The sequence below is a fragment of the Pelophylax lessonae genome (genome assembly GCF_965119305.1).
Source record: "Pelophylax lessonae genome assembly, chromosome: 1".
In the NCBI taxonomy this organism is placed as follows: domain Eukaryota; kingdom Metazoa; phylum Chordata; class Amphibia; order Anura; family Ranidae; genus Pelophylax; species Pelophylax lessonae.
The window spans coordinates 887,211,426-887,238,968 of NC_138768.1; the positions used below are offsets into that span (position 1 = coordinate 887,211,426).

The 27,543-nt window shown below is 43.8% G+C and overlaps 1 protein-coding gene across 1 annotated transcript in view; it reads left to right on the forward strand.

Moving 5' to 3' along the window:
- LOC309550744 (uncharacterized protein) overlaps positions 1-27,543 on the forward strand; it is a gene marked incomplete at both ends in the record, with an annotated part of 156,997 nt that overhangs the window by 49,852 nt on the left and 79,602 nt on the right. The window contains 1 exon segment of the mRNA XM_082251084.1: positions 3,441-4,448. Coding sequence (XP_082107210.1) covers positions 3,441-4,448 — 1,008 coding nt within the window.

Consider the following 27,543-nt stretch of genomic DNA (forward strand, 5'->3'; position numbering starts at 1 on the left):
TAAAGGAAAAGACGTATGTGAGGGGTGATCAGCATTTTACAGAGGAGGTTGGGATGATGGACGCAGTTAAAGAGGAAGAAACTTCTCCAGATATCAGCTCGGGTAATTATGGAAGAATGGGTTAAAGCTTACTTAGTGATGTTTGGTTGGGTGGTATCATTGATCTGGTTAGTTGTCATAGTTTGGTGTTGTGATTCCACCCAGAAAAACATCATTGCTGGATATCTATACTGGTATGGACTGGGTAATGTGTTAGGATCTATACTGGTATAGACTGGGTAATGTGTTAGGATCTATACTGGTATGGACTGGGTAATGTGTTAGGATCTATACTGGTATGGACTGGGTAATGTGTTAGGATCTATACTGGTATGGACTGGGTAATGTGTTAGGATCTATACTGGTATGGACTGGGTAATGTGTTAGCATCTATACTGGTATGGACTGGGTAATGTGTTAGGATCTATACTGGTATGGACTGGGTAATGTGTTAGGATCTATACTGGTATGGACTGGGTAATGTGTTAGGATCTATACTGGTATGGACTGGGTAATGTGTTAGCATCTATACTGGTATGGACTGGGTAATGTGTTAGCATCTATACTGGTATGGACTGGGTAATGTGTTAGGATCTATACTGGTATGGACTGGGTAATGTGTTAGGATCTATACTGGTATGGACTGGGTAATGTGTTAGCATCTATACTGGTATGGACTGGGTAATGTGTTAGGATCTATACTGGTATGGACTGGGTAATGTGTTAGGATCTATACTGGTATGGACTGGGTAATGTGTTAGGATCTATACTGGTATGGACTGGGTAATGTGTTAGCATCTATACTGGTATGGACTGGGTAATGTGTTAGCATCTATACTGGTATGGACTGGGTAATGTGTTAGGATCTATACTGGTATGGACTGGGTAATGTGTTAGGATCTATACTGGTATGGACTGGGTAATGTGTTAGCATCTATACTGGTATGGACTGGGTAATGTGTTAGGAAGGAAAGGATGCCACATAGTTTGATGGAAATGAAAATTATCACCCTACAGAGGGCTGAACTCAAAGACACCACGAAAATCAAAGTGAAAAAATGATGCAGCAGGCGAGTCCATTATGGTAAAATGTCATTGCAGCAACTCAGAATGGTCCTCAGTGGTGTGTATGTCCCCCATGTGCTCGTATGCATGCCTAACAACACCGGGACATGCGCCTAATGAGACGACGGATGGTGTCCTGGGGTATTTCCTCCCAGATCTGGACCAGGGCATCACTGAGCTCCTGAACAGACTGAGGTCCAGCCTGGCGGCATAGAATGAACTAAAATAGAATGTCCCAGAGTGGTTCTATTGGATTCAGGTCAGGCGAGCGTGGGGGCCATTCAATGGTATCAATTTGTTCATCCTCCAGGAACTGGCTGCATACTCTCACCACATAAGGCCGGGCATTGTTGTCCACCAGGAGGAACCCAGGACCCTCTGCACCAGCATATAGTCTGACAATGGGTCCAAGGATTTCATCCCAATACCTAATGGCAGTCAGGGTGTCATTGTCTAGCTCACTAATGGGCAAACTACGGCCTGTGGACCTTTTTATTCCGGTCCGTGTTCCCCAACCCCCGGGCCGTGGACCGGTACCGTGGATCATTGGCCGAGGAGGAGGTGGGGGGACTGAGGACTAGAGGAGACATCGGGGGACTGAAGAGAAGCACTGCCTGAGGTAAGTGCACTGGTCTCGCGGGGGGGGGCCTGGCATATCTGCATTGAAAGGGGGCCCTGGCATATCTGCATTGAAAGGGGGCACGCTGGCATATCTGCATTGAAAGGGGGCCCTGGCATATCTGCATTGAAAGGGGGCCCTGGCATATCTGCATTGAAAGGGGGCCCTGGCATATCTGCATTGAAAGGGGGCACGCTGGTATATCTGCATTGAAAGGGGGCCCTGGCATATCTGCATTGAAAGGGGGCCCTGGCATATCTGCATTGAAAGGGGGCATGCTGGCATATCTGCATTGAAAGGGGGCATGCTGGCATATCTGCATTGAAAGGGGGCACGCTGGTATATCTGTTTTGAAATTTAAATTGAGTTTATATTAATTCACACATACACACCGTCCATCTACTCTTGGTCCGTCCCCCGGGTCCAATATATGAACCCATTGCGGCCCTCGAGTTTGCCCACCCCTGGTCTACCTTGTAGAGGTCTGTGCCTCCCTCCATGGATACGCCTCCCCAGACCATCACTGACCCACCACCCAACCGGTCATGCTGAACGATGTTACAGCCAGCTCAGCGTTCTCCATGGCTTCTCCAGACCCTTTCACGTCTGTCACATGTGCTCAGGGTGACCCTGCTCTCATCTGTGAAAAGCACAGGGTGCCAGTGGTGGAGCTGCCAATTCTGGTGTTTAATGACCAATGCCAATCGAGCTCCACAGTGCCGGGCAGTGAGCACAGAGCCCACTAGAGGACGTTGGGCCCTCAGGCCACCCTCATGAAGTCTGTTTCTGATTGTTTGGTCAGAGACATTCACACCAGTGTCCTGCTGGAGGTCATTTTGTAGGGCTCTGGCAGTCCTCATCCTGTTCCTCCTTGCACAAAGGAGCAGATACCGGTCCTGCTGATGGGTTAAGGACCTTCTACGGCCCTGTCCAGCTCTCCTAGAGTAACTGCCTGTCTACTGGAATCTCCTCCATGCTCCTGAGACTGTGCCGGGAGAAACAGCAAACCTTCTAGCAATGGGAGGTATTGATGTGCCATCCTGGAGGAGTTGGACTGCCTGTGCAACCTCAATAGGGTCCAGGTATGGCCTCATGCTACCAGTAGTGACACTGACCCCAGACAAATGCAAAACTAGTGACAAACACTCAGAAAAGATGAGTAGGGAAAATGTCAGTGGCCTCCACCTGTAAAACCATTCCTGTTTTGGAGGTCGTCTCATTGTTGCCCATCTAGTGCACCTGTTGGTAACAACCCCCTCTGCTACTTCACTGACCAGATGAATATCCCAGGAGTTTCCCTGACTTGATGCTATACTCTGATTATAAAGTGTTGAGCAGTGTATATGAGTGTGGAAAACTCTTGGTAATTTTTCTTGTCTTCTGACAGACGGACTCTGTGGTGGGAATAGAAGGACATCGGAGGAAGATGTGACTACAGAAGATAATGACATGGCATCTTCTCCAGAAGTAAATCCTGTTCCTCATAATATACATGACAGACCTCACCATTGGAGGAGATCATTGGAATCTCCTGATACTTCACATAGTCCTCTAATATCTGACAGTGCCGACGGGTGTGGGAAACCATCTCATCTCAGGGAAACTTCTTTATACCATAAAGGGGTTCATACAGGAGAGAATTCATTGTCATGTTCAGAGTGCGGGAAATGTTTTAAACAGAAAAGAAACCTTCTTAGCCATCAGGGAATGTACACAGGTGACCTTCCCTATTCATGTTCAGAGTGCGGGAAATGTTTTAATCGTAAAGGAAGCCTTCTTAGACATAAGAGAATGCACACAGATGAGCTTCCCTATTCATGTTCTGAGTGCGGGAAATGTTTTAATGAAAAAGGACACCTTCTTCAGCATCAAAGAATTCACACAGGTGAGCGTCCCTATTCATGTTTAGAGTGCGGGAAATGTTTTATTTGTAAAACAAACCTTCTTATTCATCAAAGAATACACATCGGTGAGCATCCCTATTTATGTTCTGAATGCGGGAAATGTTTCACTCAGAAAGGACATCTTCTTAACCATCAGAGAATGCACACAGGTGAGCGTCCCTATTCATGTTCAAAGTGCGGGAAATGTTTTAATCGTAAAGGTAACCTTCTTAGACATGAGAAAATACACACAAATGAGCTTCCCTATTCATGTTCAGAGTGCAGGAAATGTTTTAATGAAAAAGGATACTTTCTTCAGCACCAGAGAATTCACACAGGGGAGCGTCCCTATTCATGTTCAGAGTGCGGGAAATGCTTTAATCGTAAAAGAAGCCTTCTTAGACATGAGAAAATACACACAAATGAGCTTCCGTATTCATGTTCAGAGTGCGGGAAATGTTTTAATGAAAAAGTATACTTTCTTCAGCACCAGAGCATTCACACAGGGGAGCGTCCCTATTCATGTTCAGAGTGCGGGAAATGCTTTAATCGTAAAGGAAGCCTTCTTAGACATAAGAGAATACACACAAATGAGCTTCCCTATTCATGTTCTGAGTGTGGGAAATGTTTCAATGAAAAAGGACTCTTTCTTCAGCACCAGAGAATTCACACAGGTGAGCGTCCCTATTCATGTTCAGAGTGTGGGAAATGTTTTAATCGTAAAGGAAGCCTTCTTAGACATAAGAGAATACACACAGGTGAGCTTCCCTATTCATGTACAGAGTGCGGTAAATGTTTTACTCAGAAAGGAAACCTTCTTAGGCATCAGAGAATACACACAGGTGAGCGTCCTATTCATGTTCAGAGTGCGGTAAATGTTTTACTCAGAAAGGAAACCTTCTTAGGCATCAGAGAATACACACAGGTGAGCGTCCTATTCATGTTCAGAGTGTGGGAAATGTTTTAATCATAAAGGAAACCTTAGCCATCAGAGAATGCACACAGTTGAGCGTCTCTAATCTTGTGCAGAGTGCAGGAAATGTTTAACTAAGAAAGAACACCTACTTACACACAGGTGAGCCCCCTTTTTAATGTTACGAGTGCGGGAAATGCTTTCCAAACAAAGGTTTATTTCTTAGAAACCAGAAAGTTCATACGGGCGAGCGTCCTATTTCATGTTCAGAGTGCGGGAAAGTTTAATAAATAAAGGAAATATAATGAAACATCAGAGTGCGCCCCCTGCTGGTACTACGTGAAATGGACGCTGGATTGTAACGGGTGGAACTGTTTAGTCCATAAACAAATGTGAAACCACCACAGTCCACTCGGGGTTGGTTTACACCCGCATCGCCCTCTGACCCGCTGTGGGGTTGGCAGGCAGCTGGGAGCCCTCATGTTAACCCTGTAAAGCCCACGTTGGTACGCGCCAACCGTATGCATCGGGGCTGTTGCGGCACAACCCCATTCAGTTGCCCAATATAACCGGGGGGTGCGAGGTTTGCAGCAGACGCAAATTGCAGTGGCATGTGTACCGCCCTATCCGGTTGCCAATAAAGCTTAAGGGGGTGGTAAAATCATGATTCAACTGTCTACCTTTACTGATCCCTCCCCACGTGAGGCAACAGGCGGGAAACCATGACAATACATGGGGCAACAGGTGGGCAATCCGCACAATACATGGGATAATAAGTGGGCAATCCTGACAATATATGGGATAATAAGTGGGCCATCCTGACAATATATGGGGCATAAAACCAATGAAAATGATCGCACTCCCAATAGGTTATAGCGATGATATTTATTGCAGACAGTCAATACGGGATACAGAAAGGTGGACGCGTTTCACACGTAATATTGTGCTTGTTCACCGCGGTGTGCGCACCTGTTGGTAATACATGGGGGCAACAAGTGGGCATTCATGACAATACATGGGGCAGCAGACAAACAATTCTGACAATACATTCTTTTTGTGTTCTACTTATAAATATGTATATAGATCTAACCTACTGGATGGAAAAAGATCACTGTAAACAGCATTAACCCACAGCAGCCAATCAGGATTTATCTTTCACTGGTGAACCTTCTTAGAAGGGGGGTGAGTTGAGACCTTGCATTGATTATAGGGTCCTCAATCACATCACAGTCAAGAATGCATACCTGATGATTGGTTGCTTAATTTTTTTGATCCTTTTTGATTTATTGAAGGAGCCGGCTTTTTATTGGTCCAACCAATGTATGATTATTAATACATTTGACACATTTGTTAATTCTATTATAAAAGATTTAAGCTTTATTTTATTCATATCATTTACTGTGTGGTAATCGCTTATTCTGATCTTGTCCAATAAAAACGCTTCGTACAATATTCTGTGCCGAGTCTTCTTTTTTACCAATGATTAGATGATCGGTGATTGGAATGTGATCAGTTCATAGAGAGTCATCCATTGGGGTTTTATTAGTGAGATGGAGAGTGGAGAAGGCACCACATTGACAGCCATTGGAGGCCCTTTCTAAAGCCCTAACCTGTCTATGACATTCGTCTTCCAAACTCTATCTCACTGAGCTAAGGCCAGAAGAGTTCCAGGAGTTCTTCTCTGTCCACAGTTCCCAAACCAAAAGGAGACATCCACCACATCTTCAATCTTAAGGCCCTAAATGTCCTCAGCTGGGCCCAGGAGTTCCCCATGTAATCCCCCAGGTCATATCTTCTCTCTTTATCAGGGAGATATTTTGTTTTGACCACCCCATGTACATGTCCTGCAGCAGGGCAGCCGTTCTGCGCAGAATCACATACCTGTACATCATCTGCATTTCCTGGGTCTATGGCATGCACGTGTGCCGTCGGTGCTCAGCTTCCGCTGGACACAGTGGGAGCCAATCAATGAGTCCAGCGGACATGATGTCCACTGGCACCTTGCAATCGTTCCAGAGAGAGGCAGAACAGTGGTCTGTCGATGTAAACAAGGCAGATCACCGTTCTGTTAGTAGGGAAGATGGAGATCCTGTGTTTCTGCTAATGGAGGAAGGAGATATTGGTGCACAGAGATTATATATAGTCCAGCCAGCAATAAATATCTAAAAATACCAATGATCAGGGTAGAGGGTAATTCAGAAAACGTCACTGGTCTTTGGTTATGAGGATCCAGAAAGGAAAGCACAGGACCACCGATGGCTGCTGTCCTTGTGACCGGCTCTGTATAGACCAAGAAAGGAAAGGAAAGGCCTGTAGAACGAGCCAAATACACTGAGCGCGTAGCTTTGGTTCTCTTCTCGTCTGGTACCTCCCATTTTCCGGTGATGTCACTTCCCCTGGGAACGTGAGACCGTAGAGTTCCGGTTTGGTGGAACGCAGGAGCGGAGTGGCGTCCCATCCACCAGACCCCAAGCTTTGTAAAATTGGAATGAAGGCGCTTTGAATATCGTCTTGGAGTAAGTGCAATTTTTATCATTAAATCTTGAGTATCAGACATACTACACTATCAGAGTTTCCTTTCTATTTTTCCTACATTCGGTTATCATTGACCCTGGAGTTTCCTATGTTAGCTGAGCCTGATCCTAACAATGAGGATATCACAAGGATAGCCTGGAGACCTGTGTGGAGATCAATGCTGAATGAGACCCCCTATAATTAAGGGGTCAACTATCTCTGGTAAGGAGTACCTAATCTGAGCACTGGGTGGAGTTTAATGGTGGAGGTCCCTCATATCAAGTTGAAGTACATTCGGTTCTGCTGTGAGATCCTTTTGCACTGAGCACTTTAAGGACTAACACATACCACTCACTTATTTTAAAAGGATATTTATTTGTTTTATTTGGATCATTGCATTGGTACCGTTTATGGTTTATATATGCACACAAGCACTTTCTTGTGTTTCTGAGTGTTGAGCGCAGTATATATTTTTCTTTTTCACAATTAAAAAAGCCTACTCTTCACAAGACCTTCCTGTTCCGGAGGACTTAAGAGCACATTCGACTAGGACAGTGCCAGCGCTGTGGACAGAGCAGTGCCGAGCGTCTCCTGAGGATATTTGCAAGTCAGCAATATGGTCCTCCTAGGACACCTTCATTACACTTTATTAGGTGAAACCGGCTCACGACAGTAAAATTTGGAAAATGCAGACTTACGCTACTGACCATTACAACATTTTCTGGCACCCTCCCATATGACAAGTTAATTCCCATTGTATGCTGCCATGATGCCCCAGGAAAATGGAAAATTGTATCTTCACCTTTCTGTTTTTTTCCTTTCCTGGTGCAGCATACAGATTCCCACCCAAATGATAAGAGTTACAGAGAATGCTCGGGTCTGTCTTTGATTTAGAGTTAACCTGTCCTATCAGGTTGTGGGGGCAGAGCCACAACCCCCCATTGTATGCTGCCATGCAGATGCACCAGGAAAGAAAAATTACGGAAAGGAGAGTATACAATTTTCTGTTTTCGCAGACCTTACGGGGCCGAGGTAATTATTTAGACCAGGCCATTTCACTTCCGTCATTATCTCTGACTCCACTTCAAAGACGCTCTCTTTAGTTATCCAATGAAGGTGGCCATCTGTTAGGGAATGGACAATTTTACAAGGGGGTGACAGGGGCGTACCGTGGGGTTGGCCAGAACGGCGCCCACCAGGGGCGCAGGCCGAGGGGGGGGGGCGGAAAATCACTGCCAGTGTAGTGTGGAAGCAGTGACTTACTGCTCCTCCCGGTCCTCCGTTCAGCCTGCGCCACCCCCGGGCACCGCGGCTGGCGCACCCCCCCCCCCTGCTTCGCTCCAATCTCGGAAGCCGCCCGCCTGGAGCTTGCTGTCCACAAGACTTTCTGTGACTGTGTGTGTGTGTGTGTCGGAGGCTCGGTGCGATGGGCGGGCCGGCGGCTCCCCTCGTCAAAGGCTCCGCCCACATAACTCGTCATCAGCAGGCTCCTAGCTCCAGGCTTAGCAGGCTGCCGGTGTCATGGAGGATGAATAGTGAATGCTGCACTCTACACTGCCATTGAGTGACGGAAGCTTAGCTGGCTGGCTCCCAGGTACTATCCCAGGTACCATTAGAGCTTAAAGAAGAAGACATTTTTTAAAATTTAATGTAGATATATATATATATATACAGTATATATAGTGCAGTATAGAGGACGCCATATCCTGTATATATATATATATATAATATACACACAGGATATGGCGTCCTCTATACTGCACTATATATATATATATATACACACACACACACACAGGATATTAGAGTGTGAGGGGCTTGCGCTTAGGAAACCTCGGTTCGGTGAATATAAATAAATTAATAACTAAGTAATAAATCAATAAATTAAATACATAAGCTGCTGCTAGGTAGAAAAGGTGACACCTTTCAAACAATACTGAAAAACTAAGTACCTGCGCTGCTTAAACCGTAACCATAAACATAAATATCAGTTGTGCTAATAGATAAATAACATCATAAAGTGCTTGTGCGAATAACTGTGCAACTGTGTATATAAATATAGTAAGTATAACAGCATAAATATTATAAATAAACTCATATGTGTAACATATCATATATCAAAAGTATTTTTAAATATAAAGTTCATAACAATAAATATCTTCCAAACTGAATAAAGTGCAAGTCTCTTGTGCTATTATAAGTGCTTCGTGCTCAAGGTATATGGATAAAGTGTCGGTGCTCAGTCCTTGTGAGTTAGTGCTCCCCTCTCGGTCCCACACTCACCAGAAGCAGAGAGTAATATCGCCTTAAAAACTGGTTGTATAAGGTAACCGCCTCTTATGGATCACCAACAGATATAAGCTGTAGATCTCCTGTGCCTCTATATCCAGGTAAATATCCAGGTGATGCTCCCCAGTGTCATGAAAAGAAAAGGGCCATCATCGTGCAGTATATTCTAAAAGATTTATTTATCACGCAATAAAAAGATACACTTACAAAACAAAAAGAATCAATCCGCCTTTAGCAAACCCACGGGACGCCAAACGAATGGCCGTGCGTTCCACCCGTGTAACCGGAAGCCGGAAACCGGAAGAGGTTGCAGCCGGAAATGACGTACTACGTGTTCGGACGGCTTGACGCGTTTCGCTCCGCCAATCAGAGCGTTCTCAAAAGCGAGGGCGTCACGAACACGTACTACTAGATATATCATTCACAATTTAAAGTTATCATAAACACCTGCGTCGGACCGGAAATGACGAAGACCGGAAATGGAACGCCGCCATCTTAGTTCACCCCATTTTGCCGACTGTCATACTCCATCTTAGTCCACCCGGAACCCAAGCCGTATATAGTGGAAATATGCAAAATATGTATATATATGTGGCTAAGCCAACCCAGCCACGCATATGGTGTGTATAATATACTGAACGATAAACTAATTTGACCGTATCTATAATCAAAAATCAAAAAACGTCCAGTTCCGGTTCTCCTTCCTAATTGTCCCTATATATGAACATTACATACAGAAATAAATACAACACACCTACAATATATTAACAACACACAATAATGTTATATTGCACCATAATATCCTAGCAGCCTATCATATAGTTATTAACACCCATATGTCCATATCGGACTCTAATTTGGATACTAATACAAACTTTATACAATACTCAGCCACATATGACGCTGGCTCATAAATCAATTAATAATTATCCTGTGTAAATTCCACTAAAAGATCATAAAGTGATGTGTGCTGAGTTGGTGGTCTACAAACTACAACTACAACTATATAAAAATGTAAATGTATAAAAATGTATAAAATTAAAAATCATTTATAAAACAATTAATATCTAAATCTACATTCAGGCCTAAGGGGACCATGCTCTTAAGCTGTTGGATCCACCAAGTTTCATTTTGGGAAACTGCTCTCCTCATGTGTGTTCCTCTCCAATGTGCATTGATTTTATCTATGCCACAAAAAATTAATTTAGAGGGATCTTTGTTGTGAAAAAGTCTAAAATGGTTCGATAGATTGTGTTTGCGGAACCCCTTTTTAATGTTACAAATGTGTTCCCTCAAACGTATTCTAAGCTCCCTTGTGGTGCGGCCCACGTACTGCAGGCCGCATTCACATTGTAACAAATATGTCACGTGAGTGCTGCTACAAGAAATAAATTCTTTTATTTCATATTCTTTTTTTGTGGTCCAGGATTCAAATTTCTTTATGCTCCTTCTTTTGTCCTTACGGCAGGTGGTGCAAGCCACACAGCGCCCGCATTTATAAAAACCTGTTCTATCCAGAAATGTAACTAATTTCTTTGGGGGGTTGGGGATACTCTTAACAATCCTATCTTTAAGAACAGGAGGCCTTCTGTAAATAAATTTAGGCTTATTAGGCAACATTTTTTTAAAAATAGGATCTCTCAGTAAGATGCTCCAATGCTTCTTTATGCTTTTCTCCACTTGTTTATATTGTTGATTGAACTCAGTGCAGAATGCAATTTCAAAACTCCTATTATTCACAGTTTTGGGTTTATCTGCCAGTAATGTTTTTCTCTCCAGGTCACCCACTTGATTTCTTATTTTCTCAAGATGTTTTCTCTTATATCCTTTCTCTTCAAACCTCTTAATTAGGACTTCTGATTGTTCCTTAAAATCTCTATCTCTATTACAGTTTCTTTTTATCCTCAGCATTTGCCCTTTCGGCACAGCTGAGATCCATTTAGGGTGGTGACCACTGCTGGTTGGGATGTAGCTATTACGATCTGTACTCTTAAAATAAGTTTTAGTGAAAAGATTGTCACCATTTTTAAAAATTGTAAGATCCAGATAATTAACTTCCTGAGTACTAAAACTTTCAGTAAAACCAATCCCATACCCATTGTTGTTTATTTCAGAGATAAAATCCATAAAAGAATTATGTGACCCCTCCCATATTATAAAAATATCGTCGATGTATCTAACATACATCTTGAGAGGGGTATGGGGTTTCTTAAAAATAGTTTCTGATTCCCATTTACTCATAAAGAGGTTTGCAACCGTGGGGGCATATTTAGCCCCCATGGCTACACCTCTGGTTTGATTATAGTATTGGCCATCATGCCAAAAATAGTTGTTTTGCATGGCCATATTTAAAATTTCCAATATGAAATTTATTTGTTTCTGCGGGAGTTTATTATCCAATTTTAATGCCCATTCTACAGCTTTGCTAGCATCTTTTTGTTTGATGTTAGTATATAACGAATTAACGTCTATACTAGCTAGAATGGTGTTTTCTGTAACCTTTAAGTCTGCTATACGATTAATCAGATCTTTGCTATCTCTTAGGTACGCCGGGCATTTTTGTGCAAGTGGTTGGAGATGGTAGTCAACATATTCTCCTACCCTAGAGTATACTGAATCCACCCCATTAATAATGGGGCGCCCCGGTGGGTTGACTGTATTTTTGTGAATTTTCGGGTTATGATAAATAATAGGTTTTTTTGGGTGGTCTGGTATGAGATATCTGGCCTCTTTTTTGTTAAGGATCCCTTCTTTTTGTGCCTTCTTAATTTTCTTTGTCAACATCGCTTTCAATTTTTTAATTGGATCGCCTTTCAGTTTGGTATATGTCTCTTTATCTTCAACTAGACGGTTAAGCTCTTTAATGTAATGTTCTTTATCCATAACCACAATTCCCCCCCCCTTGTCCGCAGGTCTTATAATTATGTCATTGTCCTTTTCCAATTTCTTTATGCTCTGCTTAATTACTTTACTACCTTTTATGGGGTGTATTGATATATTCTCTAAATCCTGTTCCACCATCAATTTGAAGACTTCTAGACATTGGTTTCTGGGGTTCTTGGGGTTAAAAGTGGACTTGTTTCTTAAACCACTATGGATGTATTCATCCTCTACTAAAGTGCTAGTGACTGGTTTATTAAAAAAATGTTTTTTAATATTTAAAACTCTAACAAACTTGTGTAAATCAATAAAAACTTTAAATTTATTTAACTGCTTAGGAGGTGCATATTTTAATCCTTTATCTAAAATCTCTAATTCCTCCTCATTAAAAATCTTTTTACTTAAGTTAAAAATACCCGCGCCTATACATCTCTTTTAGGCGCGGGTATTTTTAACTTAAGTAAAAAGATTTTTAATGAGGAGGAATTAGAGATTTTAGATAAAGGATTAAAATATGCACCTCCTAAGCAGTTAAATAAATTTAAAGTTTTTATTGATTTACACAAGTTTGTTAGAGTTTTAAATATTAAAAAACATTTTTTTAATAAACCAGTCACTAGCACTTTAGTAGAGGATGAATACATCCATAGTGGTTTAAGAAACAAGTCCACTTTTAACCCCAAGAACCCCAGAAACCAATGTCTAGAAGTCTTCAAATTGATGGTGGAACAGGATTTAGAGAATATATCAATACACCCCATAAAAGGTAGTAAAGTAATTAAGCAGAGCATAAAGAAATTGGAAAAGGACAATGACATAATTATAAGACCTGCGGACAAGGGGGGGGGAATTGTGGTTATGGATAAAGAACATTACATTAAAGAGCTTAACCGTCTAGTTGAAGATAAAGAGACATATACCAAACTGAAAGGCGATCCAATTAAAAAATTGAAAGCGATGTTGACAAAGAAAATTAAGAAGGCACAAAAAGAAGGGATCCTTAACAAAAAAGAGGCCAGATATCTCATACCAGACCACCCAAAAAAACCTATTATTTATCATAACCCGAAAATTCACAAAAATACAGTCAACCCACCGGGGCGCCCCATTATTAATGGGGTGGATTCAGTATACTCTAGGGTAGGAGAATATGTTGACTACCATCTCCAACCACTTGCACAAAAATGCCCGGCGTACCTAAGAGATAGCAAAGATCTGATTAATCGTATAGCAGACTTAAAGGTTACAGAAAACACCATTCTAGCTAGTATAGACGTTAATTCGTTATATACTAACATCAAACAAAAAGATGCTAGCAAAGCTGTAGAATGGGCATTAAAATTGGATAATAAACTCCCGCAGAAACAAATAAATTTCATATTGGAAATTTTAAATATGGCCATGCAAAACAACTATTTTTGGCATGATGGCCAATACTATAATCAAACCAGAGGTGTAGCCATGGGGGCTAAATATGCCCCCACGGTTGCAAACCTCTTTATGAGTAAATGGGAATCAGAAACTATTTTTAAGAAACCCCATACCCCTCTCAAGATGTATGTTAGATACATCGACGATATTTTTATAATATGGGAGGGGTCACATAATTCTTTTATGGATTTTATCTCTGAAATAAACAACAATGGGTATGGGATTGGTTTTACTGAAAGTTTTAGTACTCAGGAAGTTAATTATCTGGATCTTACAATTTTTAAAAATGGTGACAATCTTTTCACTAAAACTTATTTTAAGAGTACAGATCGTAATAGCTACATCCCAACCAGCAGTGGTCACCACCCTAAATGGATCTCAGCTGTGCCGAAAGGGCAAATGCTGAGGATAAAAAGAAACTGTAATAGAGATAGAGATTTTAAGGAACAATCAGAAGTCCTAATTAAGAGGTTTGAAGAGAAAGGATATAAGAGAAAACATCTTGAGAAAATAAGAAATCAAGTGGGTGACCTGGAGAGAAAAACATTACTGGCAGATAAACCCAAAACTGTGAATAATAGGAGTTTTGAAATTGCATTCTGCACTGAGTTCAATCAACAATATAAACAAGTGGAGAAAAGCATAAAGAAGCATTGGAGCATCTTACTGAGAGATCCTATTTTTAAAAAAATGTTGCCTAATAAGCCTAAATTTATTTACAGAAGGCCTCCTGTTCTTAAAGATAGGATTGTTAAGAGTATCCCCAACCCCCCAAAGAAATTAGTTACATTTCTGGATAGAACAGGTTTTTATAAATGCGGGCGCTGTGTGGCTTGCACCACCTGCCGTAAGGACAAAAGAAGGAGCATAAAGAAATTTGAATCCTGGACCACAAAAAAAGAATATGAAATAAAAGAATTTATTTCTTGTAGCAGCACTCACGTGACATATTTGTTACAATGTGAATGCGGCCTGCAGTACGTGGGCCGCACCACAAGGGAGCTTAGAATACGTTTGAGGGAACACATTTGTAACATTAAAAAGGGGTTCCGCAAACACAATCTATCGAACCATTTTAGACTTTTTCACAACAAAGATCCCTCTAAATTAATTTTTTGTGGCATAGATAAAATCAATGCACATTGGAGAGGAACACACATGAGGAGAGCAGTTTCCCAAAATGAAACTTGGTGGATCCAACAGCTTAAGAGCATGGTCCCCTTAGGCCTGAATGTAGATTTAGATATTAATTGTTTTATAAATGATTTTTAATTTTATACATTTTTATACATTTACATTTTTATATAGTTGTAGTTGTAGTTTGTAGACCACCAACTCAGCACACATCACTTTATGATCTTTTAGTGGAATTTACACAGGATAATTATTAATTGATTTATGAGCCAGCGTCATATGTGGCTGAGTATTGTATAAAGTTTGTATTAGTATCCAAATTAGAGTCCGATATGGACATATGGGTGTTAATAACTATATGATAGGCTGCTAGGATATTATGGTGCAATATAACATTATTGTGTGTTGTTAATATATTGTAGGTGTGTTGTATTTATTTCTGTATGTAATGTTCATATATAGGGACAATTAGGAAGGAGAACCGGAACTGGACGTTTTTTGATTTTTGATTATAGATACGGTCAAATTAGTTTATCGTTCAGTATATTATACACACCATATGCGTGGCTGGGTTGGCTTAGCCACATATATATACATATTTTGCATATTTCCACTATATACGGCTTGGGTTCCGGGTGGACTAAGATGGAGTATGACAGTCGGCAAAATGGGGTGAACTAAGATGGCGGCGTTCCATTTCCGGTCTTCGTCATTTCCGGTCCGACGCAGGTGTTTATGATAACTTTAAATTGTGAATGATATATATAGTAGTACGTGTTCGTGACGCCCTCGCTTTTGAGAACGCTCTGATTGGCGGAGCGAAACGCGTCAAGCCGTCCGAACACGTAGTACGTCATTTCCGGCTGCAACCTCTTCCGGTTTCCGGCTTCCGGTTACACGGGTGGAACGCACGGCCATTCGTTTGGCGTCCCGTGGGTTTGCTAAAGGCGGATTGATTCTTTTTGTTTTGTAAGTGTATCTTTTTATTGCGTGATAAATAAATCTTTTAGAATATACTGCACGATGATGGCCCTTTTCTTTTCATGACACTGGGGAGCATCACCTGGATATTTACCTGGATATACAGGCACAGGAGATCTACAGCTTATATCTGTTGGTGATCCATAAGAGGCGGTTACCTTATACAACCAGTTTTTAAGGCGATATTACTCTCTGCTTCTGGTGAGTGTGGGACCGAGAGGGGAGCACTAACTCACAAGGACTGAGCACCGACACTTTATCCATATACCTTGAGCACGAAGCACTTATAATAGCACAAGAGACTTGCACTTTATTCAGTTTGGAAGATATTTATTGTTATGAACTTTATATTTAAAAATACTTTTGATATATGATATGTTACACATATGAGTTTATTTATAATATTTATGCTGTTATACTTACTATATTTATATACACAGTTGCACAGTTATTCGCACAAGCACTTTATGATGTTATTTATCTATTAGCACAACTGATATTTATGTTTATGGTTACGGTTTAAGCAGCGCAGGTACACACAGTATATGCCATCCTCTGTGCTGCACTATACATATGTATATATATAGTGCAGGATAGAGGATGCCATATCCTGTGTGTGTGTGTGTGTGTAAATATATATATATATAGATATATAGTGCAGCATAGAGGAGGCCACATCCTGCATATATATATATATATATATATATATATATATATATATATATATATATATATACACAGGATGTGGGCTCCTCTATAATGCACTATATATATATATAATATATACACACAGGATATGGCATCCTCTATACTGCACTCTATATAAATATATATATATATATATATGTATATATATATATCGGTGCCACCTTATCAGGGCCCATCAGTGCTGCCTCATTAGAGCACATTATTGCTATATGTAGTACAATATATATATATAGCGCAGCATAGAGGATGGCATATCCTGTGTGTGTATGTATATATATATATATATATATATATATATATATATATACACAGGATATGGCATCCTCTATACTGCACTCTATATAAATATATATATATATATATATATATCGGTGCCACCTTATCAGGGCCCATCAGTGCCGCCTCATTAGAGCACATTATTGAAGGAGAACAATTACCTGTTTGCAAAATCTTATAACAAACTAAAAAAACAGTGTTTTGTTTTTTTACATTTTTTGGTCTTTTTTTGTTTGTTCAGCAAAAAACATAAAAAATAAAAACCCCAGTAGTGATTAAACACCACCAAAAGAAAGCTCTATTTAGCCTGAATCTCATCTGACTACTATGCTTATATGCAATATCTGCTTCTGAGTCAAAACAATTGAAAAAGGACTGTATAACCTAAATATTATCTTTAATGGATACGCAGACGATTAAAAATGTATAGAAATTGATGTAAAAAGACAAACAGAATATCTAACTCTTTAATGATTGGGGGGGAGGGCGCAAATACAGCTTCTCGCCAAGGGCGCTGGAGACCCTAGGTACGCCTCTGGGGGGTGACCTTGCATACCTACTGCCCCATTCAAGAGGAGGTTACCTAATCCCCCCCCCGAAAGGAGGTGATAGCAAGAGGCTGAGTTATGCTAAAGCTATGGGATGGGGAAATTGTCCAATCCTGGATGAGATACGCCCGGAGGGGAGGAGAGGGGTAAGATAGCTCCACCCATCGGAATGGCCCTATGCAAGTCTATGAGAAATAGATTTATATTAGTTAAGTTTTGGAAGAGAGAACGCTCTGAAAACATCAGCCTGGAAGGGGCCCTTGTGTGCATGGTAATTATGGAAGATACCTCTGGCACTTATATCTAAACGCTTGTCCTATGTGTTGTCCGTCTTGCTGTTTGTATATTAATGGTTTGAGTATTATACTCTGTATTCCCTCATTTACCCTTTTCTGTACTGTAGATAGATTGCTGTGTATTAGTTTAGGCCTCCTTGCTATTTACCAATAAATTTCTATTATGTTCAAGCTTTCACTCATGGTCAGAGAACCCTTATTAACCCAAATCCTATCTGAGATCTATTAACCACTTGCCTTCTGTGCACTTAAACCCCCTTCCCATCCAGACCAATTTTCAGCTTTCAGCGCTGTCACACTTTGAATGACAATTGCGCGGTCATGCTACACTGTACCCATATGAAATTTTTATCATTTTTTCACACAAATAGAGCTTTCTTTTGGTGGTATTTAATCACCTCTGGGTTTTTTATTTTTTACAAAAAAAAAAGAATAAAGACAGAAAATTTTGAAAAAAAAAAAAAAAGTTTTTCTTATTTTCTGCGAGTAAATTTTGAAAATAAATTTTTCTCCTTCACTGATGTGCGCTGATGAGGCGGCACTGATGGGCACTGATAGGCTGCACTGATGAGGTGGCACTTATGGGCACTGATGAGGAGGTACTAATATGCCGCACTGATGAGCACTGATAGGCGGCATTGATAGGCGGCACTGATGAGCACTGATAGGCGGCACTGCTGGGCACTGAGAGGTGGCACTGCTGGGCACTGAGAGGCGGCACTGATGGGCGGCACTGATGGGCACTGGCGGATGCCACTGAGGGACACTGACGGGTGGCACTGATGGGCAGCACCATCAGTGCCCACACTCAGTGCCCATAGTGCTGCCAGTCAGTGCTCATCAGTGCCTAGATGAGCAGGCACTGATGGGCACTGACTGGCAGCACTATGGGCACTGATTGTGGGCATTGATGGGGGGCACTGATGGCGGGCATTGTGGGCACTGATGGGGGGGGCAATTTGTGTATTTTTTTTACCTTTAGTAATCAGGGCACTGGTGATCAGTGCCCTGATTACATTGATGTGTGTCCCTGGCGCTGTGAGGCTCCCCCTCCTTCCTCACACTGCAGTCTCTGTGTGAGGAAGGAGCGCCGGCGATGAGAGATGATCTCATATGTTTACGTGGTGAATGGCCGCTGTGATTGGCCATTCACCACGATCTGTGATCGGCCGTGTCCAAGGGACACGGCCCACACAGATTTTCCCCGCTGCGGGCTCGCGGGAGCGCACGGGGGGCGTGTCACTGGGAGGCCATATAAAGACGGCCTCCCGAAAATGTGAGTCCGCGTTGCAGCCGTATATAGTAGGCTGTAGCGTGGATGGGGGGTGGTTAAATCTCAAAATATAACTTATGGGTAACATTGCTAAGCAGGAACACGGATCTCTGCCTTCCCACAGTTAAAGCACCTCCCCCACAGTGAGTAAGCACTCCCTATGAACACATTTCCCCCCCCCCCCGATGTTAACCCCTTCCCTGCCAGTGTCATTAGTACATTGACAGTGCATATTTTTTTTAGTGATCACTGTATTGGTGTCACTGGTCCCCCAACAAAAGTATCAGTTAGCTGTGCGATTTGTCTACCGCAATGTCGCAGTCCCCCTATAAGTCGCTGATCGCCACCATTCTAGAAAAAATGTAAAAATTACAATTCTATAAAAATATCCCATCATTTGCAGACGCGATAACTTTTGCGCAAACCAATCAATATACGCTTATTGGGATTTCTTTTTACCAAAAATATGTAGAAGAATACATATTGACCTAAATTGATGAAGAAATTTGATTTTTATTTTTTTTTTAATTGGATGTTTTATAGCAGAAAGTAAAAAATATTATAATCGTCTGTCTGAAAACCGCAGAGGTGATCAAATACCACCAAAATAATCCTCTATTTGTGGGAAAAAGGGACATAAATTTTATTTGGGTACAGCGTCACACAACCACGCAATTCTCAGTTAAAGTAACGCAGTGCCCCATCGTTGGTGTCAGTGGGAGGAATTGTGCCCCATCGTTTGTCCAACGGGAGGAATTGTGCCCCATTGTTGGTGTCAGTGGGAGAAATTGTGCCCCATCGTTGGTACCATTGGGAGGAATTCTGCCCCATCATTTACATCAGTGGGAGGAATTGTGCCCCATTCTTGGTGTCAGTGGGAGAAATTGTGCCCCATCATTGGTCAAATGGGAGGAAGTGTGCCCCATTGTTGGTGTCAGTGGGAGGAATTGTGCCCCATCATTGCTGCCATTGGGAGGAATTCTGCCTCATCATTTATGTCAATGAGAGGAATTGTGCCCCATCGTTGGTACCATTGGGAGGAATTCTGCCCCATCATTTACATCAGTGGGAGGAATTGTGCCCCATTCTTGGTGTCAGTGGGAGAAATTGTGCCCCATCATTGGTCCAATTGGAGGAATTGTACACCATTGTTGGTGTCAGTGAGAGGAATTGTGCCCCATCGTTGGTACCATTGGGAGGAATTCTGCCCCATCATTTACATCAGTGGGAGGAATTGTGCCCCATTCTTGGTGTCAGTGGGAGAAATTGTGCCCCATCATTGGTCCAATGGGAGGAAGTGTGCCCCATTGTTGGTGTCAGTGGGAGGAATTGTGCCCCATCATTGCTGCCATTGGGGGAGGAATTCTGCCTCATCATTTATGTCAGTGAGAGGAATTGTGCCCCATCGTTGGTGTCAGCGAGAGGAAATGTGCACCCATGGTTGGTGACAATAGGAGGAATTCTGTCCATCATTGAGGTCAGTGGGAGGAATTATGCCCCATTGTTGGTCTCAGTGGATGAAATAGTGCCCCAAGGGCCAGATAAAAGCAATCAAAGGGCCGCAGTTTGGAAACCACTGTTCTAGACAGCTCCATTTGCCCAGTCCCACTACAGACCCCAAAAACACAACATTGTGTAATGGTGGGATAATTTAGTCCCTTCTTTGGACAGTCCAGGTCACCTGACATTGAAAATCAGGTTGTCCCTGAACTGGAGGCTCAGGAATCCTATTCAGAAGTAGGGAGTAGGCACTTTGATTGTTCACTCAGGCACTGGCCCTGGGGGCTAGCCTTGCTGTTCTTCCAGGGCATTCCCATTGTGGGAAGTCTGGAAGACCTCCATTCGCTCAGGTTCTGGCTGACAGCATAGCTAGAACTGTCCTGACATTGCAAAGATTCAACTGGGTCCCGAACCTTCAGATCCCAGCACTGGAACCAACTCATTGCTTGGAATATCTGGGCCTCATCCTAAACACACCTCAGGCCAGAGTTTATGTTCCCCAAGAGAAATGTCAAACTTTCTTTTCCCAGGCTCGGACTCTTCAGTCCAAGTGTCACCTAACTTTTTGCTTTTTTATGAGAGTTCTGTAGCTCATAGTAGTGTTCTTATAGACCAGGAGGGTCTCCAAACTTTCTAAACAAAGAGCCACTTTACTGTCCTTCAGATTTGGGGGGGGACCAGACTGTGGCCATTGGGAGTAGAAAAGGTCCCGTCAGTGGTTAAAAAAAAACAATACCCCCATATTTGGTTTCATTGGGAGAAAATGGATTTTTGTAAGAACTTACCGTAAAATCCTTTTCTCTTAAGCTCATTGACAGACGTAGTCTTCTTGATTCTCAAGAGCTGGGTTATGTTGTCTCCGCAGGAGTAGGACTAGGCAGAATGACAAAACGTTCTGGCTCCACCCTAGGGGCAGTCCCTGAGGGTATATCCTCCCTCTCTCTGCTACAGGGAATCAGTTCTGTTTAAAGCAGTACAGAGAATTTAACCCAACCCAACTCAATGATAGAGGGGCGGGTACTACGTCTGTCAATGAGCTTAAGAGAAAAGGATTTTACGGTAAGTTCTTACAAAAATCCATTTTTCTCTATCGCTCATTGACAGACGTAGTCTTCTTGATTCTCAAGAGCTGGGACATCCAGAAGCAGTGCCACAAATGAGGGGTGGGATTGACAAAATCAAATCCAATCTAGAAGGCCCAACCGGTGCCAAACTAGAAGTTTTAAAGGCTCATTATAAACAAAGAATGAGGCTAAAGAAAAATTTTTCCAACGGAAAAAAACCCTCGAGGTAGACCACTGGTCTCCTCAAATTGCGGCCTGCAAAACCTTGCGGCCAAATGAGGCATCAGACGATGCCATTACATCAACTTTATAATGTTTAGAGAAGGTATGCACCGACGACCAGGTAGCCGCCTTGCACACCTGGACCACTGACGCCTGATGGCGAAAGGCCCATGACGCACTAAGTGCCCGAGTGGAGTGCGCCTTAACAGGGAACGGGGGCTCCCGACCCTTAATAGAATAAGCCTGCACTACCGTCTGTCTGATCCATCTGGAAATGGTCGCGGCAGATGCAGGCAACCCCTTTTTGGGTCCATCTGGGATCACAAAAAGTGAATCCGTCTTGCGAAACGAGTCTGTCGTTTTCAAGTATACCCTGACCGCCCGGACCACATCCAAGGAGTGCAAAGCAAATTCCCGAGGATGACTGGGCTTAGGACACAGGGAAGGTAATACAATTTCTTCATTCAGATGAAATTCTGAAACCACTTTTGGTAGGAAGGATGGATTCGGACGAAGAACCACCTTATCTCTATGAACCACCAGATATGGTGAACGACAAGATAATGCGGCCAGTTCTGACACCCTGCGTGCAGAAGTAATAGCCACCAAGAAGGCCACCTTCTGGGACAACGTGGGTAGAGGAATCTCCCTAATATCTTCAAAGGGAGGTTTCTGAAGAACCGACAACACTAGATTAAGATCCCAGGGGGGTAACGGCGCGTGCACTGGCGGAGCCAGATGTCGCACCCCCTGGATGAAATTCCGCACCAAGGAATGAGTAGCCAAAGGCTTCTGAAAGAAGATGGCTAATGCTGAGACCTGACCCTTGATAGTACTCAAGGCCAGTTTCTGCTCAACCCCTTGTTGCAGAAAAGCCAATATTCGACTAATCGAATAAGACCGAGGACGGAACCCCAAAGGTTCACACCATGCAATGTAGGACTTCCATGTGCGATGATAAATCTTTCTGGAAGTCGCTTTCCTTGCTTCAACTAGAGTAGGAATAACTGAAGCTGACAAACCTTTGTCCTTCAGCACCTGGGTCTCAATAGCCAGGCCGTTAAAGCCAGCGATCGTAAAGCAGGATGGAAGATCGGTCCCTGAGACAGTAGATCCTCCCTGAGAGGAAGTCTCCATGGGACGTCCGCCACCAGTCTGACCATGTCGGCGTACCAAGCTCGACGAGGCCAGTCCGGAGCTACCAGGATTACTGGGATTCCTTCCTCCTCTACCCTGCGAAGAAGTCTTGGCAGTAACGCGAGAGGAGGGAAGGCATATATTAGCTGGTATTGCCCCCACGGGGCGATCAGTGCGTCTGCGGTTTCTGCTAGAGGATCGTGGGAGCGAGCCACGAATCTCTGAACTTTCCTGTTGAATCGTGATGCCAACAGATCCACATCCGGGGTGCCCCACCGTAGGCACAACTGGTGGAAAACGTCTGGATGGAGGGACCATTCCCCCTGATCCAGGGTCTGACGGCTGAGATAATCTGCCTGCCAATTCTCCACCCCCGGAATGAACACCGCAGAGATTGTTGGAACAAATCGTTCCGCCCAGCGAAGAATGCAAGCCACTTCTTTGGCCGCTCGGACACTCTTGGTGCCCCCCTGATGATTGACATAAGCCACGGCCGTGGCATTGTCCGACTGGATCCGAACCGGGCTGCCCTGGAGCTGCTCGGTCCAGTGAATCAGACAAAGTCTGATCGCTCTCAGTTCCAATACATTTATCGGTAACCTGGATTCTTCCGGGGACCAAAGTCCCTGGACAGATAACTGACCAAGAATTCCTCCCCATCCGGATAGACTGGCATCCGTGGTCACTATCGTCCAATATATTGGCAGAAATGACTTTCCCTGGCTGAGCATTGGAGACCGAAGCCACCAAACCAGAGACTCTCTGGTCTGTTTGCTCAATCGTATCTGATTGTCCAGGGATTCCGGATTCCGATTCCATCTGAGAAGAATCTCTTGCTGAAGAATTCGGGTATGGGACTGGGCAAATGGGACTGCTTCGAATGAAGCCACCATCAACCCCAGAACCCTCATGCACGTCCGAAGGGAAGACCAGCTGTTGGACAGTAACAACTGGACTGCTGATTGAATCTTTCGAAGTTTCCCTACCGGAAGGAAAACTCTCGTCCTGACTGTGTCTAGAATTAGACCCAGATATTCGAGCCTCTGAGTGGGAACCAGAAATGACTTTTGCTGGTTCACCAGCCACCCGAATTCCTGTAAAGAAATCATAGTAATTTCTATGTTTTGTAGCAAGGTCTGAGGAGACTCTGCATGAAGCAGAAGATCGTCTAGGTAACCTAGAATCGATATACCTCTTTGGCGCAGAAGTGCCAACATTGGGGCCAACACCTTTGTGAAGACCCGCGGAGCCGTGGCGAGACCGAAAGGTAACGCCACAAACTGATAGTGGTTCTCCTCTACGGAAAAGCGTAGAAAACGCTGATGTCCTGCGAAAATGGGAATGTGAAGATAGGCGTCCTTGATGTCTATGGACGCTAGGACATCCCCTGGATGCAGGAAGGCTGCTACCGTGCGAATGGACTCCATTCTGAATCTTCTTATGTTGACGAAAGAATTGAGTGCTCTTAAGTCCAGAATTGGACGCACTTTGCCCTCTTTCCTGGGTATTGTAAACAGGTTTGAATAAAACCCTTGAAACCGTTCTGTCCAAGGAACGTGGACTACCACTCCTTGTTGTAGTATATCTGTGACTGCTCTCCTCAGATCTTCTAAACGATCTGCGGATAGACGGATATTGGAAGGGAAGAATCGCGCCGGTGGGAGAGATCGAAACTCGATCTTGTACCCTGACCTTATGACTTCGCAAACCCATTTGTCCGGGATTCTGGAAAGCCATGGATCCGGGAACCGGCGAAGACGTCCCCCCACCCCAGTTATGGGTGGGGGCGCACCTTCAGGCTTTGGATGGTTTATCTTCAGGTCTGGAGGGGGTGGGCTTTTGCTTGCCCGACCAACGACCCCTGACGCCTCCTGTAGGAACTTTGGAGGACTTAGTTTTTTCACCCGCTGGACGAAAAAACCTCTTGTGAGCAGAAAAAGAAGGCCCTCGTCTTTGACGAGTTCCTCTACCTTTAAAATTTTGCGGTAAAAAGGTGCTTTTTCCACCGGTGAGATCCTTAATGATCTCATCTAAGTTGGCTCCAAATAGACGCTCTCCTGAAAAGGGGATATTAGCCAATGCTTTTTTGGAACCTTGGTCGGCTAACCAACCTTTTAGCCACAGTGTACGCCTGAGAACCACTGCTGAGACTGATGCTCGCGCCATTAATGGAGTGGCGTCTAACGCCGCATCACATACAAACTGTAACCCCTGTATCATTTGTTCCAACAAATCTGATACCGCCTGAGGGACTTCTTCTAAGTCCCGGCGTAACCACTTGGTCCATTCAGTTACAGCCTGCGAAACCAGACCAATAGCAATTATTGGTCTGAAAGCTGATCCAATCAAGGAAAACATGGTGCGAGACATAGCTTCTATCTTGCGATCCACTTTATCTTTAAAAGACGGAGCGTCTTCTAAAGGAATAACCGTGGCTTTATTCAATCTAGCAATAGGTGAATCCACCACAGGTGGTTCTGTCCATTTCTTAATAAGGGTTTCCTCAAACGGATAACGCCTGTCAATGCGTTTAGAAATATTAAAAGTGCGTTTTGGCAGACGCCATTCTTCTTCGATTGGATTGCCAAAACATTTGGGCAATGGAAAAACCTTCGCCACTTTGATGCGCTTTTTAGTCCCAAAAGGGATCTCAGTTTCAGCTATTTCCGATGGAGTACCCTGTAACCTTAAAGTCTCTTGAACAGATACAATGAGTGCGTTTACCAACGCTTCCTCTCGGGCTATGGCGGATGCCGAAACATCCTCCTCACTGTCTGAAGAGACAGGACCCGAGACACCAATACCAGATGAAGTACCTGCAACTGCAGAAATAGGCTCAGAGTCTGAATCCGAAGTTTCAGATAATAAGGGGTTAGGCGGGGGTCGCTTTCTTGCGCCCTGTCCCTGACAAGCCACTTCCACCCGGGACACAAAAGTTTCCATAATAGCTGACAAAGATTCAATTGTCAATGGGGTGCTGGAGGATCCCGCAGACCCCTCGAGGGGATCCGGAGGAGATACATGAGTGGCAGGGTCCATGTTAATACAGGACACCTTTGCCAGCAAAAACAAAAAAACTTTTTCTTTTTTTTTTTTTTTTTTTGTGTGTCTCCCCCTAGCGCAATAGCGCCCCTCAGAGTACCTGCTTCTCGATCCCAGAGAGAGAGAGAGGGACCCCAAAGGCTCACCAACCGATGCAGTGCAGTTTCCAACAAACTGCAGTCAGCGTCTGTCTTACACAGACTGGAAGGAGCTGTTTGCTTTTTCCCGGGCAGAAGGCGTGGCTCCGCCCCCTGTGTACGCCTTCCGGCGTTCCCAGCCCTCCACGAGGTAGCTGGGCTCACAAAACATGGCCGCCCCCATAGAAGAGACATAAGACTCCAAAAACATGGCGGCCGGCGTGACCTGAGGACATACATGCATTCGGTCTACGGCAAAATGGCGGCGGACCGCCGATATCGTCTTCCCAGCACATCCACCTGCACTCTGCTAAGAGGTGACATATGGATCTACAGAGATACACTGCACATAAGGTAGGATTATACCTCCTATGTCTGCTGTAATGTTACAGTCTGCTGGGTAGAGTGTTTAGCTCTTGAACCAAGTCCACTTCCCACAAACACATGCTGTATTACAAGGGGGACTTGTAAGTATCAGATATATACTGACCATATATGGAGGGGCCCATAATATATACTGCCTCATAATGAGGAAAAAAGGGAACGTTTACTCACCATACCGAACCGACAGGCACCCTCTCTTCACAATACCCTCTCCACCGGGGTGGGGGTTTGTGGACGCCTCGACTCTCTGGTACCTGGCGTCCAAGCGAGCTTTTAACTCGCAAAGTCAGTCCCTTTGCTGGGACTCTGTCGCGGCCGACTCAGCGCACTGGTCTGCACGCGCTCTTAGGCAGAAACCGGGGTGACCACTGGATCTCAACATCCAGCCCGTCGCCCGGCCCCGCATACTTACTTGAATATGTCGCGGCCGACCAAGCGCAATGCCATGGTCTGCGCGCGCTCGTAGGCCGGCTGGGGTGACCACAAGTGTCGCCCAGTCCGGCATTTTTGCTTGAAGATCTCACAGGAAAAAAACACTGGAGAAAACTACCTAAAAAATGTCTTTTTCTAAAAGAAAAAAAGTCTTGCCAGGACCAAAAGATCCCAGCAAGGAACTTAGGTCCTTACTCCTGACTAGACAGAAAAAACTGATTCCCTGTAGCAGAGAGAGGGAGGATATACCCTCAGGGACTGCCCCTAGGGTGGAGCCAGAACGTTTTGTCATTCTGCCTAGTCCTACTCCTGCGGAGACAACATAACCCAGCTCTTGAGAATCAAGAAGACTACGTCTGTCAATGAGCGATAGAGAAAATCATGCCCCATCATTGGTGTTAGTGGGAGGAATTGTGCCCCATCGTTTGTGTCAGTGGACCCCATTGTTGGTGTCCTCACTGTATACGTTGTGGTTTACCAGGGTTATGGCTGAAGCTATCATTGTATTGGTTTTTCCAGCTGGCGGCTGGCTTTCTCATTCCGAGCGGTTCATGAGCTGTCGGAAGCAGCGGGAAGGGATGTTCCTCCACCTCCATCCGCTTGCCGGTGTTTTTTGGGCTTACTGTTTTTGCCTGGAAAATGATCCAATGGTGCGGCTGGCTGCTCTCAAAGACTCTTTCATCGCCTCTATGGCCTTGGAGGACCGGAGCAACGCCATGATGTCACTTCTGGTCCAGGCTGGAAGTAGATCATTTTTTTTATCTTTTGCTTTTAAA